At 37.4% G+C, this 16,826-nt stretch overlaps 1 protein-coding gene across 2 annotated transcripts in view; it reads right to left on the reverse strand.

Annotated features, from left to right (window-relative positions):
• XRCC5 (X-ray repair cross complementing 5) overlaps positions 1-16,826 on the reverse strand; it is a 52,916-nt gene that overhangs the window by 7,882 nt on the left and 28,208 nt on the right. For both annotated transcript variants that reach the window (XM_075756979.1, XM_075756978.1), the window contains exons 14-18: positions 14,737-14,933; positions 10,544-10,637; positions 9,027-9,096; positions 1,460-1,569; positions 840-936 (exon numbers count right to left, since the gene is read on the reverse strand). In XM_075756979.1, the coding sequence (XP_075613094.1) occupies positions 840-936; positions 1,460-1,569; positions 9,027-9,096; positions 10,544-10,637; positions 14,737-14,933 (568 nt within the window). The remainder of the gene's footprint in view (positions 1-839; positions 937-1,459; positions 1,570-9,026; positions 9,097-10,543; positions 10,638-14,736; positions 14,934-16,826) is intronic.

The raw sequence follows: 16,826 nt of genomic DNA on the forward strand, positions 1-16,826 counted from the left end.
TTTTTTCTTTCTCAAAAATAGGATCTAGTTTGTTAAAAACTCTAGTTCTTACCAACTGAAAACTATTAAAATAGTATTCTAGCATGGCTTTGGAAGATCCAAATTTCCTACTTTCAAAGTCTGTTGGTTTGGTTTTGTCTTTCCAAATTTCTTCAGAGAAGGTCCCCTACAATACTACTGAATATAATATTCTTTCAGTGTTATCTTGTGATGCTGGGCATTTAACAGATTTTCTTAGCACTGGTTCCAATTAAAAACAAGAGCATGACGTAAAAGATTTTTTTTAGTCCACCATGCTTCGTATTTGTGAAAATGTTTCTTTATTTATCACTTGCATAGTCTCTGAATGTCTTTTAGAATTGCACTGCCTTGTATCTCGCAGTTTAATCATAGGTAGGTGTCATATTGCCATATATTCTGTCCTTCAAATTGCTTAAATACAAAATGATCAGTGACATATTTCAATGCTATCTATGCCTTTTTTGAAGCTTAATTTAGAAGAATCTTTTTATATCTCTGCTGCATGAGTTTTTTCCATTTATTTGGAAATTCAGCTGAAATCGTATCTTCTTCTCCCTACCCTGTTACATTTGTCTGTTTCCTTCCACAATTAACTTACCATTTCAAAAAGACTTGGCAGAGCATTATGAATATTGCTGATACAAAACCATCAGTGCAAAAAAAGGAAGCTGCAACATAAAAGTATTTTTTAATTTTTTTTAAACAGGCTGCCATATGAAAATGCTGCTCTGGGGTTAGTTTAAGTGCCCCATTGCTAACAAAGCTTTCTCTTATGTAATGGATAATACTCCCCCTCACACCCCCAAATGCTATCCTACCTTGTATGATGATCTCCCAGAAATCAGCTAAGGCTTTATCTTCCACCTTTGATTTCAGGGCTTGCAGAAAATCATTGAAGCACTGCACCTTGGACAGCTGAAAAAAAAAAATAAGAGCAATGATAACAGAGAAATATTAAAGTAACTTACTAAAGAGCACTACAAACTTAATTCTTAAGTCATCTAACACAGTGAACACAAAATTCAGTACAGCCTTGGGGTTTTATCTCCACAAAAAACAAGAGTTCTAAGACGAGGTGAGAGCCCCAAAACTGCCTTTCAGAAAGCTAGAAAGACTTTCTTGTAACTAGCTTTATTTACAAAGAAATTTGTAGGATTGCTTATTTTTCTTTTACAAGCATCAGGTCACAGGCCTTATGTTTTTATGTTTAAAAGAAAACAAACATCAGTAAGTAATACCAGAGAAGCTAGTCCTTGTTCCAGTAAGAATAAAGATACGTAAAATGCAAATGTATTGCTAAACTTTCAAACAGCATAACAGATTTTGATCTATGAATCAATTCTTTTTGCTGTAGAAATAAATTACCAAGTTTCTAATACAGCAAAATAGGCCCATCACGTCTTTGAAAAAGATGAGAGTTTTCACATATTAACATTACCTTTATGGCCTCCTCTCTGAAAACTCTAATACAATTGATCCCTTTCATGTAGTACTGTGAGCCTTTATTTTCCAGGAACTGATCAATGCGGTTTATCAATTGCTGACTCACTGAAAGACAAAGAGAAAGAAATAAATCAAAGAATGCACAATTTCAAGGCAAAAAAGTATTTTTCCTTTACGTCTCTCTTCTATTTTACAGGCATGAAAAGAGTTAATCATACCCATACTGCCTCAAGCTACTCAAGTTGATAATTGTTATCTAAGCTACTGACAATTACTTCAGCCTCTCTGGAAAAGCTAGATATACTAGGAAGAAACCCAAGCATGGCCAAGGCAAAAGTCTTTCCCTAAAAGCCAAGAAAAAAAGCAGTAGCATAACTTGTTTGATAGAATGTAAAACCAGAACATTTAGGATTCTAAAGCTGAGGGAGGTTTTGTTCTGCAACACAAAGCATATCCTCTAAACATCCTTTGAAATATGTGCATATTTCCATAAAAGTGTTAAATTTACAATGAAGTTGTAATAATGTCAAAACAACAGCTGTAGGGTGATTGGAGTTAAAAGACTACCTTGTTGTTATTGACATTAGAGTATATCTTGTCTCTGTACATGTAGTCTGATGATTTTTCCAGCAGGGCAATGCTCTTTATGATTATGGAGATAAGTATTATAAACTGTATATGCCTGACAGAGAAAAACAGACACAATGAGACTTGTACTAATAAGAAGGGGAACACCAGTTTCATCCTCACTGTTGAGCTCCTAAAAGCTAGGTAGCTGTAAAACACTGCAAATGTGACAAGTGAAAATATCACCAGGAGCTCTGCGAGCCCAACTAAATTCTGCTGGATTTTAGTATTTTATTTTCTTCATGTTTAATTACAGGTGAGGAACTGTCCGATTTTACCCTCTGGCAGACATCTCAGCCTGGGAAAAGGCAAGTGGGAAGCACATACAACAGTGATCTATAAACTCAGAAGCACTGTGAAAAGGATAAACAAGGACTGAAAGTCCACTGACTCTCTCAAAACAAAAGCAAAGAGTTGTGTTGAGAAGAAATGAAATAAGTGTAGCTCTTGAAACAAAATCAGTTAAGCTCTTTACCACAGGCTGCTGTGGGATACTAGAATTCTTAACGGCTTAAAAAAAACTCTTGAACAAATTCTTAGAATCCTTAAAAGAGGAAATCCATGAGGAGACTAAAGATGATGTTGCCATTGAGGAAGAAAATGCAGGAAAGCATTCTGGACAAATCACAGCATCTGCCTGTCCTGTTTGTGTACTGTTAAAGATAGGTTACTGGATTAACAGAACCTTTAGTCTTGCCTACAGACCTTATGTTCAGATGGTATGGGCATAGAAGTCACTGTAACTATTTTGGCCATAGAAACATCAACATAGAAAATAATCTGCCAGAGTAATGGAAGAGACAAGGATAAACAAACACACCAAGAAGCAGACATTGTTTAAATACTGTATTCTACTCTGCTCACTGTAAGCATACAAAGTGCTAGCTGTTATATTTACGTTCCATAAAATGCCTAATTGAACTGAATCTGAAGAAAAGCATCTGTGAAAAGAACAGAACAAGAAATTTTTGATACTCTTACTAGCTTTTGACTCTACAGAGTTTCTAAGAAAGGAGGCCAATAACAGTTCTGTCCAACAGCAGCTATCACACAAGAAAGTGTGCTGAAGTGCCTACTGCTCCAGAGGTGATCAGCTCACTCTTATTTATTTTACCAGTAGCTGACAAACTAAATTGAAGTCTCACTACTTAAGCTCCCCAAGTTAAGTCAGTCCATTTTTTTCATGGTTAACGATTTTCTCATTAAATGTTCTAATTTCTTACGAATTGCACTAATAAAAGCAAGTCCTGCTGGTGTTTTCAGTGGTGGTGGTGTTTTTTTTAAATGCAGCCTTTTCATTGATGTGTTAAATTAAAACCCCAGGCACTACAAGGGTGCAATAAAAGTCTTTATTGTCAGAATGATTCCAGCACACTGTTTGAATTATCAGACACTCTACTACTTTTGCATTTATTTTTTTTTAAATCCCTTTCCATTTGATTGCACTGACAGGCATCAGAAAAGACTTTCTTGCTACTACTGACTGTGAGCTGTCTCCTTGTGAAATCTGTTGTAAGGAACCAAAAACACCCTACAATGTTTTACTAAGCACTGAAAGACCATAACATATGCAGGAAACAGGTTACATGGCAACAATATTTTAAATCAGAGTCTTCTAACATATTGAAACAGCTTGGCTAAAATTGGGTCCGTCCACTGGGTCTCCCTTAAACAACAGGCCAATGACTGATGAATCTAATATAGATAAAATTCCTGTGTTCTGAGTAGACTACCAAATCACTTCAGGGGGCCAAAGACAATACCAGAGATGGTAGATAAGGATTATAACTAGAAGTTCTCCAAAGTGGATTCTGTTCCTTTACACTTCTAGTTCCGAGGATTTTCTTTCCTTCTTCCCTTCCCATCATCTGCTTTTGCATTAGTGTGAAACTTTGGGTTTTGGGGGCTGCAGAAAGTAGACCACCTCTGCAAATGGGCATGTTGTGCATAACAATCCAGTTCAACTCATCCGTGAATATCACCATTAACTCTGATGTGTCCCAGACAAATCTCAGGCATTGGGGTTTTGTAGTGAAGGTCCTAGATTTACAAACTGACAGACTATTTAAGTCACTACTGTGTAATAATAATCTTTCTCTTCTCTCCCAACCCCCTTCATTCCCTCACATATTTAAGTAAAATGAACTAATGAACTTCCACATTTTGCATAAACTGGAATTCCAGTACCACTAATAACCACCACATTCTGCAGATCATCACAAGAAATTTTAATCTCCTGTTTCCTCCTTCTACTGTACCTGATTGGTTAGATAATGAATACAGTGATTAAAGGCTGGAGAACTACAGGTTAAAAAAAAATAACCTTTGAATAGAAGATCTTTCAGTTATAACAGAATTAAATTGCTTCCCCACTGGCATTCAGACACATTCTCTACTCTAAATACATGCACCAGTCCTGTTACTTCTTGTGAAGTATGTCATGAACAATTATATTCACTTATATGTCTGAATATTTACAGTACAAAAGTATAGTTATATTGTCATGTTTGAGTCCTTTCTCTTTATTACTACACCAACCAGATTACACAATAATAATAGATAAAACTGTATTACCACCCAAGTTAAATTCCTTGAGGTTCCCCCCCCCCCAAAATTAATCAGGTTAAAAAATAGCTATTTCTGCACATGAAAGACTCCTGTTGTTACAAATCTTTAGATTTATCCACTGGTGGTGATAATGATTTATATTAACAAATCAGTTAAACCACCTAATAATTAATTTTAAACTCCTGCTCTCTAAGTATCATCTTTATGTAATTGAAAAGAAGAAAGATATTCTGAACTGGAAATAAGATTTTTAAAGTCAAGAGCTGTTGATCTACTCCAGTGTCCTATGAGATGATGTTCAGTTTTGAAATGGTCTCCCTCAATGGCCTGTGGGTATTGATCAGAATGATTTAGGTTGGATGTCTGAAGGACATATAGTCCAAATCCTCGCTTCAAAGTGGGGTCACTATGGATCAGGAGGCTCAGTGCTCCACACCTGAGTTCAAAATAACTCCTAAGATGGAGAGTCTCCAAGTCCTCCGGGCCTCTCTTTCCATGTTTGACTACCATCACTGTGATTTTTATCCTTTTCTCCCATAACATCTAATCCAAATTCTGTTTGTTGCAACTCAGAGCTTTGCATCTCCCCCAGTTGCTATGCCCTTCAAAGACAAATCTGGCTTCATCTTCTCTGTGAAACAGACGTACAGAAAACTTCAAAGTGATTTTATATTACTTAAGTATTTGGTTTGCAAATAGTCTTCTAGTGACTGAATTGTTTTCATCAAACCAGTCATTGCTCTACTGCTAGGTAGGCCAAATGCATGAATAGTCTCTGAAATACACAAAAACATCCAGCAAGATAAAAATGCAGAAAAACTGCAAAGACATATGCCAACAAAAAGGGAATGTAAACAGTAGGGGTTTTTTTAATTGTCTTAGGTCTAGAAAGGTAGTTAACTATGCACATTTCTTCAGAAGTATTGCAATAAAATATTGGCCTTGTTGCAACTAATAAATTCCCATTGCAAATCTCTTAGACACAATTTTTTTATGCATACGAGGCATACAGTACAAAAATTGGTGGTTTACATCTTACTTAAGCAGCTATCTGCATGCCATGGCAAAAGTGTGATACCTCAGGCACAACAGCCTATTTGCTGAAATCTACATGTGCAATTGCCGACTTATTTTTCTAGAAGTGTTTCGGAATAAAAATATTAACAAACATGCTATAAAAAATAAAAGAGAGCAATTGGTACAATTTGTCTCTGGACATTTTTTCTTATGTCCATAAACTGTACAGTTGTCATTGTGAATTTCTCTCTTCACTGACAATCAGTAAAGTTCAAAAAAAGCTCTTTTAACTACAGGACTTCAGACATCATGTTCCCAGACAGGAGTCCTGTAAGATGCAATGAAATATAGCCTATGAACTTGCACAAAAAATTTACAAACTAAAGAAAATACGATGCATATGTCATATGCATTACACTATCCTATCTTCTACAGAAGTCTGTGAAAATACAACACACCGTATCACAGATCTTCTCTCCAGAAATGCAGACATGGATGGAAACCTGCAAATAGTCAAACAGGATGAACTGGTAGTCATGTGGCTAATCCTTTTGCATTACAAAGATGGCAAGCACTCACTGCATTTGAGAGTCTTCTCTGCAGCCACAGCAATGAAGAAACTCATTGTACACCCTTGGGAGTAATGATTAGATTCCACACAGGCAAACTAATCTATTTTATTTGCATTCATTGACCAAAGTGTCAGAAGCTGTTATCAGAAGACTGCTCTTTGTGATGACTGTGCACTTGTAACCTGCTCAAAATAAGACCTGCATAAAATGACATCTCTCTGGCCGTGCATGCAAACAAGAAAGTAAAGATATCTGGAGGGGAAACACAATACCAGTTACATGAGCAATCAACCTTAACCAGTAAATTGACACCATGACACACAATTCATCACATAAGCTGTTGAGTCCCTACTGTAATAAACTACACAGATGTCAATTAAAACCGAAGTTGATTACTGTTTCAGGAATTGAGCTGCCAGTCTCAGAAAACCTATGCTTTAAGACCCTTGTCAATTTGAAGCTCTTACATTTTCTAAAAAAAAAAAACCAACATATTTACACATTGGTGACCCAGTTCTCATTAACAGCAAATGCATCGTTTCTTCCGCTCCAGCCTGCTGCGGGACATGGTATCAGACACAGGCCAGCTAACTTGCACTTAGGCTTCTCTTATGAATGGCTCAAACCCTGGTCATCAAATCCCACAAGATCACTACAGGGATGCATTAGTACTCATTTTCAGTGATAAATATACCATCAGGACTTCCTACAGTCTGTTTAAAAAAAAAAAAAAAAAATTCCCCTTGCCATACTTTGGTCTTGGTAACAAGTCTCTCACCAAAATTATGAAGTTGTCAACTGAAGAGGATGTGTGTCATTAACATACAGCTTAATAAAAAGCCACTGTACTGTCAGTATTTAAAGTACAACACTTCCTATTTCTACAACTTCTCTGTCTACCAAAAAACCCAACTCCCAATCAAACAGTTGAAAGGCCTTTATCCTCCCTATGGAGGGACTCTGTTGCTATTTTGTTTTAAAATGAGAAGGTAGGGTCTATTCAGTTTGGAAGACAAAACTGGATGCTCTTTTTATCCAAGAAAGAAGCAAAGCAGGATGCAACCTAGTAGTTCTCCTGTCTGCAACCTGACACATAAAGTGTAATATTTTTTTTTTTCCAAAAAAAAACTATTTGAATGCCACAGATTATCCTTTCCTGCAAGGACATGTTACCTGTTCTAGCACAGGAAAAAGTTTCATCATTCAATATGATATAAAATTACACTAAATTATACTAAAAAACCCCTTAGAATCACTGAATAGTTTTAAGGCAGAATTTACTACTTACATAACCAGCAATACAGCAAGACATTAAAAACATGCCAGTAATGTTTTTATGTATTAAGCTACCTAAAAGGCTCTAAAGCAGAAAAAGGATTATGGTGAAGAAAAAAAAATAACATGCAGAGCATGTTTTTATTTATAGTGGCTTCTGTCTCTCCTTTAAATGGGTGACTGCACTACATTCTGTCTAACTACACCTTGTAATTACAGAGCAGATCACACATAAAATAAAAGCAGACTGCTTAAAATTTCAAAAGCCATCCAAACATGTTCTGCAGTTATCTCCAGCACAGCTACCAAGTGGACATATTTAAGCACTCTTTACTTAAACCATCTTCAAGGGTAATCACTATACTTATTTCTGCCTTAAAGCCTTCCTACATGATAGAATTAATTATCATTACAAAGTAGTCAACTGTTTCACAGTTTCTGTATTCTAATATACCATACAATGCTTTTTTATTGCATCTTAATATATCTGAGATTTGAGAACACAATTCCAAATGTTTTTTCAATAAACAATTTCTTCTGAATCTAATGCAAAATCCATGTATAAAGCTGGCTAGCTGGCTTATAGGTCTGGAAATTCTGGAGAGAAACAACCACCATGTAGGCTTTAACAGACTGTATCATAAATCAAAATACTACTCACACTCCTCAAAGTATTCCAAAAGGACCAAAGGCCTTGCTGAAATACTCAACACCTCACTTCAGCCTCTCCGCAAATTTTAAAAGAAAAAAGGACCCCATCCATATATCTCTGTAGAGCTCTTCCAGTAGGGAGATACCATACAAACAAATAGTAATTTCTTTGCATTTTCAGACTTAGAGCATGCAAGACAGTGGCTGACCTGTGCTTTATTCTTCCTTACCTCTGTATCAAAACCCTGTATGCTGAGAACAGATTCAGTGCACACAGAGCCTGCTCTCATCTCTAAAAGTCACAGACTACATGCTTATTACACCCTAAATTCACTTGTGCTTTCTTTTGCTCACAACAAGCAGAAAGAAACAATCTTTAAATGTAAAGATTTAAATCCCATGCATTAGATTCTTATTCCTTCATAGAACAGAGTAAGTAGACAGCAGAAGACAGGTTTCTCACACCACGTGCAGCCAAGAGCCCTCCACTTCAAGCCAGAAAGGTACCATGAAGCCAGGGGAGAAGCTGATACACAGTCTGAATGAGGCAGTCAGCTGCTACAAAGGGATCTTCTGTCAGAAACACCTGAGGAGTCACTCAGATGCCTCAATGTAGCTGTCTAATGCCATCTTACACAAACACAGTTATCTGAGACCTTCAAATGAAGAAGGAAAATTTTGCCCTGGGAATTATGAGCGACACCTTTCTTTGCTGAGTGGCACTTGAAGATAGGCAATAAGCTCCAGAGCATCTCACATAGCACTAGAAACTTATGTTTAGACAAATGGACTGCATTTACGGAACCCTGAAGATGCTACGGAATATAATTAAGATAAATAACAGTCATTTACCATCTTTGAAGTCAGCATTTTTCTGCCTCACCAGAATTCGGAAATCTTCTGCTGGGTTAACACTGCCAACCTACAAAAGGTCCAAAAATGATATGATCATCTGCCAATATCTGCCTCTTTTCTTGCGAGGCAACAAGAATCTTTAAACTTCTGTTTATTTTCATATGTAAACTGAAGCTCTACATTTCTCTGCATACAGACTCATAAAATGGAAGTCTTAGTGCATCTTAACATGCAGTACTCCTAGCAAAGGTTAGTTATGACATGAGCAAGATGGACTTACACTTACTATGCTGCACTCTCATAAGCAAACCATATTCTCAGGGGTTTAGAGGTCAGAAGCACAGTAATTCAGGCTATCTGCTAGTTCAGCTTTGAGACTTTCTGTAGCACAGACCTCTCACTAATCTTGACAGACGCTTAATGAGGAATGGGAGCTCCCAGGCATGTGAGTACATAATCATTGGTTTACCACTCCAATAGGAAGCTCAAAATTAAAAGCTTGCGCTCAATTCATCTACCCTTTCTGGCCCAGTCTGGTATCTTAAAGCTAAAGCTCTAAACAGGCATACAAGTGCAGAAACCTTCACAAAGGAACTAAAACCCAGGTAAAATATAAATAAACACCTACTGAAAAAGAGATACAGTAACTTCAGGAAAAAAGATTACACTGCTTAGCATTTCCTTTCAGGAATCAAAATTCTCCTAAGTTTATTTGAAAATTTTATGATTTGCTGTCAAAATAATTCTTCAATCTTTCAATAAGCTTGCTTGGTCTCTCTGTGTTTCTATTAAATCTGGCAATGCCACTTTTCAGGAAAAGTCAGAAGTGTGTATTACGAGTACAAAATATTTAAATCTTTTTAGATTTTAAGTCTTTTAAAAAATATCAATCATGCCTTTTAAAAAAAACAACCTTAAAGGACAGTTTGAAAACAAGTAAAGTTATCACCTTTTTTCCTGTAATTCAAAAAATGAAATAAAGGAAGGTGCACAGTTATGATACAGACTTCATCTCCCCATGTACACAATATCTGGAATTAAGTTAGATGTTTAACGTATCATCAAGATGAAGCCAAATTTTTGATTTAGAATCCCAATCAATAAAGAGAACAGTCTCTAAAATCACAGCAATACCTTTGATTAAATATACAGAGGCAACTTTATGTTGCCGATTATATGAAAGAGAGCAAAACCAAAATTCAACCACTGAACCCCAAATCTGAGATTCTATTCTCTTCAGCTCCTCCAGCTTGCACTTTACAGTTTTAGTCACTGGGGGAGAATTTTGTCTTAAGATATGCAAGACTGACAGAAACCTTGTGCTAACATATACCTTAAGGCAGAGAAAGTTGTCTTTACAATCTCTAGCATAGAGTCTGAAATCTACAAGCAGACAATATTTCAGTCCTGTTTCAGCTAAACCCCATCCTTTTTCAGGGATTCTGTGTATTCACTATAATACTCTTGAAATTAATCTTCCCCTTCAATAATCAGATTTGTAAAAATATGCTTACAGAGGTGACGTTGCCTTCAGTAAGTTTTATGATGCTAAAGCTACCTTCCTCATCTTCAATTTTTGGTTTTTTAGGGTTGGGTCCATCTTCACTGCTGCAAATGAGAAGGACAGAAATGAATATAAACACTTAAAGTAAACCATCCAGCCTAAGTAGGGAGTCAGTAAATCAATGAAATATACACTGAACACTGGAAAAAACTTCATTACACAATTGCTCACAAATAAACACTAAACCGTGCCTCATTTTTCCCCACAGGTTGCACAAAGACAGTAGAAAGAGATCAAACTTAATCTTAGCATAAACAAAGGCACTGCTTGTTGAAGGTGTGTGATTATTCATGCTTATTTCAGGCATGAATTTACCCATATACATTTTCTCCACCTTTCTAAACACATACTATCTCCAGTCACTTTATTTGGAACCTGTATATTGAGTTAATCTTGATAATTTACAGTATACTACATGACATTTGGTATTCTCATCAGATCTTCTTAACATGAAATAGCAATGAAACTTAACACTTAAGCATGAAATTCATTTACTCTTCAAAAATTATGTGCTAGTTCCCGTCTTGAAATTGATAGCTACTACAAAGCTGTTTACACAGTAGCTTTTAAGTCTAATGACCCATATTCTCCATCACGAGAGCTTAATAAATTCCACTTACAGCAGTCAAAACCTGCTAGACAAACCCCAATTAAGTACGTAAGAACTCTCTTAGGACATTTTAAGCTAAAACTCAATGTTTTCAAAAGACTATTTGTTATTTTTAAAAGGCCAATTGTGATTTTAGGCTATTTTCTAGCTTTACCCTCACAGTTAACATATACCAAGGTGTAGATTCAAACCAGGAATTTAACTGTAACATCTAATGTGCCAAACTTTAGAGCATATCTTGGCAACAGAAAAAAATCCAGCTAGTCAAAAAAGGGAAAGAAAAAAAAAAATCACACACAGTGTTCTGCGTCACTTAATTTGACAGGCTACTGACACAGAAGAATCAATTTCAGTTTAAGAATGACTGAAAGCTACTCAGCAATCTAAACAGCAGTACTTGTGTTCAAGGAATCCCAAAACAAACTAAGAAGTTTTTCTTAAAAATTCTGCTATTGCAGTGAAAAGAAGAAACTGCTTGACGATGTAGGGACAAAGCCAGAGATCCTGGCCTAGGTGTCACTTTGCATTCTACAAGGTTAGAACTGATTTTAAAAATTGCATTACACATTAGAGAAGCAATCAACTATTAGAAAGACTTGTACAGTCTTTTTACTTTCTATAGCACACTCCTCCCCTACTTCACAGTCAGTGTGTATCCTGCTTTGTTTCAGTAGTCTTCTCTGTTCTTTACTTAATTTTGCTACTACTGAAATGAAATCCCTTCTCCTCAGTAACTCCTGTCATCCAACATAACCTTACTTATCACTCCAAGAGAAATGATGACTGGTTATGCCGCAGCACAAGGATAGGTTACCTTGCTGCATTCCCAACTCTGATGACTTTCTAGCTGACCTTGAACAAGTTGCTTGATTGTTTTGGACAGCCAATATGCCTGTCTGTAAAATGGAGAAACTGACACTTGTATAACACCAGTGAGTTTAGAACTTTTATTTGAACCAAAATTGTTGTATATCGATGTGGTTTGATTAAAGGTGCAAAGAACAACAAAAATTCTCTTTTAGAATATTTTTCTCCAAAAGGTATTTTCCACTTGATTGCAATGTCTTGAAGTCTTTTTCCTCTTGCATTATTTTTACTGATTCAAAATGCTTTGGGATTGGGGGAAGGAGAACATCATAAATGATGATGCTGCATTTAACTGCCTAGGACCAAACCTATAGGTATCATTAATCAGTGCAGTACAGCAGAAACTAATGAATCCATACCCATTTACACCAGCCAAGGGTCTGACATTTAGAATCTGTTGCTGGTAATGCACTGATTAGCAGTATTTTAAACTGTAAAACGTGCAGCTACTATTTGAGACAAATTAATAAAATACAAGATTAATTTAAGACATCCACTTCTATGTTTATATATAAGCTGCTCACATACTGCAAATGTGGATGAGGTATCTGCCTCTCCAAAGCCAACCTAAGAAGGAAAAAGTAAAATGCTTTCTATTTTACCAGATTTTTTTAAACTACACAGAGCTTAGCAAAAGTGAAACAAATGAATGCTGAGTATTACAATCTGTATTAAGATGTCATGCCTACATTTATGCTGCCTTAATCCCATTAGACCTTAAAAATTAAAACAGAGATGAATCAGGTCAATATGATGATAGGAGACATAAATCAGTTTTATAAAACAAAAATAATGATCAAAAGAATATCTAGCCAACTTGTTCAACACACTTTAGTGCAAATTATCTAGATCTGATAGTTTTAATAAGCTGAAGGTTATCCAGGGTTTAACATTTTCCTTAGTCATTGTTGCAGACTGACGTACTTTATCAAGTAATTTAATCACTCAGCTTTTCCCCAAACACAGAACAACATGAAGTTAAGATTTCTGGTTTAGTACTGACAATACTACTATTCCCATTCATTACTACAGCAACACCTTTTTTTCATATGTTTTAATCCTATTACCATTCATTCTTCTTTGCATAGTTGAGTCTGTATCCTTCTGCCTCTATTACAGATTTTTTTTAAAAATTATTTTAATGCCCTACACCAATTTCTATCTCTATTTTATAGCTGCTTTCAACACCCCTCTGAAGGAAGCCAGTTTTTAAACAAAATAGCTTTCCTTCTTGCTTGTCAAATTGATGCCTTTGGGGCAATATGTTTTTAAGCAACTACCAGTAACAGGTCACTGTTTTTTATTTAAATTCTCTCCCTAGCTTGTTTGAACCTACATTTTGCCCTTTTTTAATTGGTTCTATCACTTTTTAAAATACACATATAAGTGTATGTATACACACACAGAAACTAGGGCACAGAGCAAGGACAAGAGAATTTAATCGGTATGAATTCACAGACACACTAAGGCAAGACAGGCAAACACAGCAATGAACACAATAAAAAGCAAGGTGTTTCCCAGTCTGTATACAGAAATGTGGTCATTATTCCACAGCAGTAATGTGAGAATTCCTATGTCACATCTTCCCAGAGATAATACGCTGAAGAGGCTCCAGCCAACCTAAGGTAAAGGATATACAACAGCTCAGCTAAGCAAGGCCTCAAAATGGCTCAAAGACATTGCTCCTAGCACTGAAAGGCCTGAGTTAAAAAATGACAAAAGGGAGGGAGAAGGAGCCAACTGAGAACTCTCAGACATCCCAGAGGAGCCACTAGTTATATTATAGGCATTCAAAAAATTAAGCTCTAAGAAGCAGATTTTATTTGAGCAAATCGACTTGGCTGGGGCAACAGTACCAATGCAGTAGCAATTAAGCATTTATTCTTCGTATCTGCAGTATAAAGGAAACACAGTATATGTAATAACAAAAAAAATAATTTTATCTTAAAAACTGTTCAGATAATAGATGCTCCAGGAAGAGTCCATAACAGTTTCATTTTTCAAGACATCCACATTTATTGCACAGCAGACAATAATGAAGCTGCTTTTCTTTTAATTTGGTATTCCAAATGAAAGCTACAGAGCAACCTAAACAAAGCATGCTGAGAATGGAGACCCATCTTACATCTAATTTGAAGCTCCACAGCATTTACTCTAAACTAAGTTAGACCCTCTATTATTCTTATTTGAACTATTTTATCCTACTGGTAGTTATAAACTGTATGACCAGGAGACAGCAAGCAACGCGAGAGGTTGCCCAGAGAGGATGTGCAATCTCCATCCCTGGATGTTTTCAAGACCAGATTGGATGAAGCCCTGAGTTACCTGTTTAGATTTCACACGTGATTCTGCTTTGAACAGCAGGTTGAACAAGAAACCTTCTGAGGTCCCTTCCAACCTGAAGAATTCTGTCATTCTGTGACAACAAATACAGACATGAAGAAGATACAGGCTGGTTCCTGGTGTGACTCGCCCCACAGTAGTAACACCACTATTCACAAAACACCCCAGACATACTGCAGCACCACAACATTCTCCACTCGTCAGTATTTTTTTGGTAACTCATTGATCTTAGGTTCAAAAGACTCTGAGCCTGCTACATCCAGCAAAAACAATTTGAAGTGTGAAAAAAGTTTCAAAAAATTTATAATACATCTCCAACTTACTTGTCTTTGAAGATGTCTTGAGCAGTCTTCTCTTCTTTTTTCTTGCAAACTTCCTTTAGGGGGAAAAGTGCTTTTACTTTTTCAAGAGGAGCCTGACACCTTTCTTTTACCACATGGGGCATCTCTAGCATCTCTAAAAGGTGCTGTTCAATGGGTGGCAATGGCTCATTGGGGTGAAAAGCCTTGTGCTGCAAACACTGTAGAGACAGGTTGAAAAAAAACAAACAACTTTTAGTTTATGTGCTTTTGATATAATGTCTGTATGCCTCACATCATATGGTGCAGGCAAAATATCCTCTATATTAAAGACACTACCTTCAGATTGCTGACATGTTCCAGCCCATAACTGGATTGGAAGTCACATGATCAGCTGTTTAAGGAGATTAATATGATGTTAAACAAGAATGCTAATGCAGATGAGTGTACCCACACTCACTGGAATGAAAAATTACTAGGAAAATTCCAGGAATGAAACGCTCATCCGCATCTGTTCAGTTTTTTAACCTTGCTTTACCTTTAAAATGCAGTTCTACCGTTATAAATGCAGTTCTCTTCTAAAACAGTCACATGGGAGAGATTTGTATACATTCCAAAAATCAGGCAACAAGTCATATACCCCAATCATGTATTCCAGTTACTGTCACAGTTTGTTGTCCCTTGAAGAAAATACTACTTCTTGGTCAATAAAACTCAGTATGCATACAAGAGAAACTTTCACCAGTTTAAGAGCAAATGGAAAGAGGAAAGTTAAATGTGCACAGGTGAGGCACAGAATATAGCTATGTTTTTGCAAATTAGCTTTGAAAAGAGTAAGGGAATGAAGGGACCTGACAGATGTACACCAAAGTTGGAACAGATGGTAGGACCTACAGAGGAGAAGGCTTTTTCACCAAAGTGTAAAGACAGTGCAAACAGTCCAGGAGCCAACTAAAGGGAGAGAGATGAGGTTAATAAGGAATGAGGCAGGCTACAGAAATTCCATTAAGAATTTTAAAAAACAAAGTGAGTATCTCTTGACTGCTGTGAAGAGTGGGATAGCAGTAGAGATGTATGTGTAACTGTATATATACACATAGATACCAGTGCAGGCACACACATACATAAAATCATGTGATATACATGAGAAAATTATTTTTCCAAGCCCACTGTACTTGGTGAATGTGTTGGGTTTGCATGGCAAGGTTTTGGTAGCGTGGGGGGGGCTACAGGGGTGGCTTCTGTGAGAAGCTGCTAGAAGCTTCTCCTGCATCTGATAGAGCCAATGCCAGCTGGCTCCAAGACGGACCCACCGCTGGCCAAGGCCAAGCCCATCAGCACCTCTGTGATAACATATTTAAAAGAAGAGAAAAACAGTTAGAGAGAGAGCTTTTGCAGCCAGAGAGAGGAGTGAGAAGATGTAAGAAACTCTGCAGACACCAAGGTCAGTGCAGAAGGAGGGGGAGGAGGTGCTCCAGGCACTGGAGCAGAGATCCCCCTGCAGCCCGTGGTGAAGACCATGGTGAAGCAGGCTGTCCCCCTGCAGCCCATGGAGGGAGGATGAGGGGGTGTAGCGATTCCACCTGCAGGAGGCTGTGGCCCATGGGAAGCCCACGCTGGAGCAAGCTCCTGGCAGGACTGTGGATCCATGGAGAGAGGAGCCCACGCCAGAGCAGGTTTGCTGGCAGGACTTGTGACCCCGTGGGGGACCCTACACCAGAGCAGTTTGCTCCTGAAGGTCTGCACCCTGTGGGAGAGACCCACACTGGAGCAGTTTGTGAAGGACTGTCTCCCATGAGAGGAGAACACGCTGGAGCAGGGGAATGATGAGAGGAGTCCTCCCCCTGAGGATGAACAAGCGGCAGAAACACCGTGTGATGAACTGACCGTAACCCCCATTCCCGGTCCCTCTGCGTTGCTGAAGGGGGCGGAGGTTGAAGCCGGGAGTGAAGTTGAGCCCGGGAAGATGGGAGGGGTGGGGGGAGGTGTTTTAAGATTTGATTTTATTTCTTATTCCTCTACTCTGTTTTGCTTAGTAATAAATTAGATGAATTTCCTCTCGAAGTTCAGTCTGTCTTGCTTGTGATGATAATTAGTGAGTGATCTCTCCCTGT

The sequence above is a fragment of the Balearica regulorum genome, chromosome 6 (assembly GCF_011004875.1).
Source record: "Balearica regulorum gibbericeps isolate bBalReg1 chromosome 6, bBalReg1.pri, whole genome shotgun sequence".
NCBI classification, from domain to species: domain Eukaryota; kingdom Metazoa; phylum Chordata; class Aves; order Gruiformes; family Gruidae; genus Balearica; species Balearica regulorum.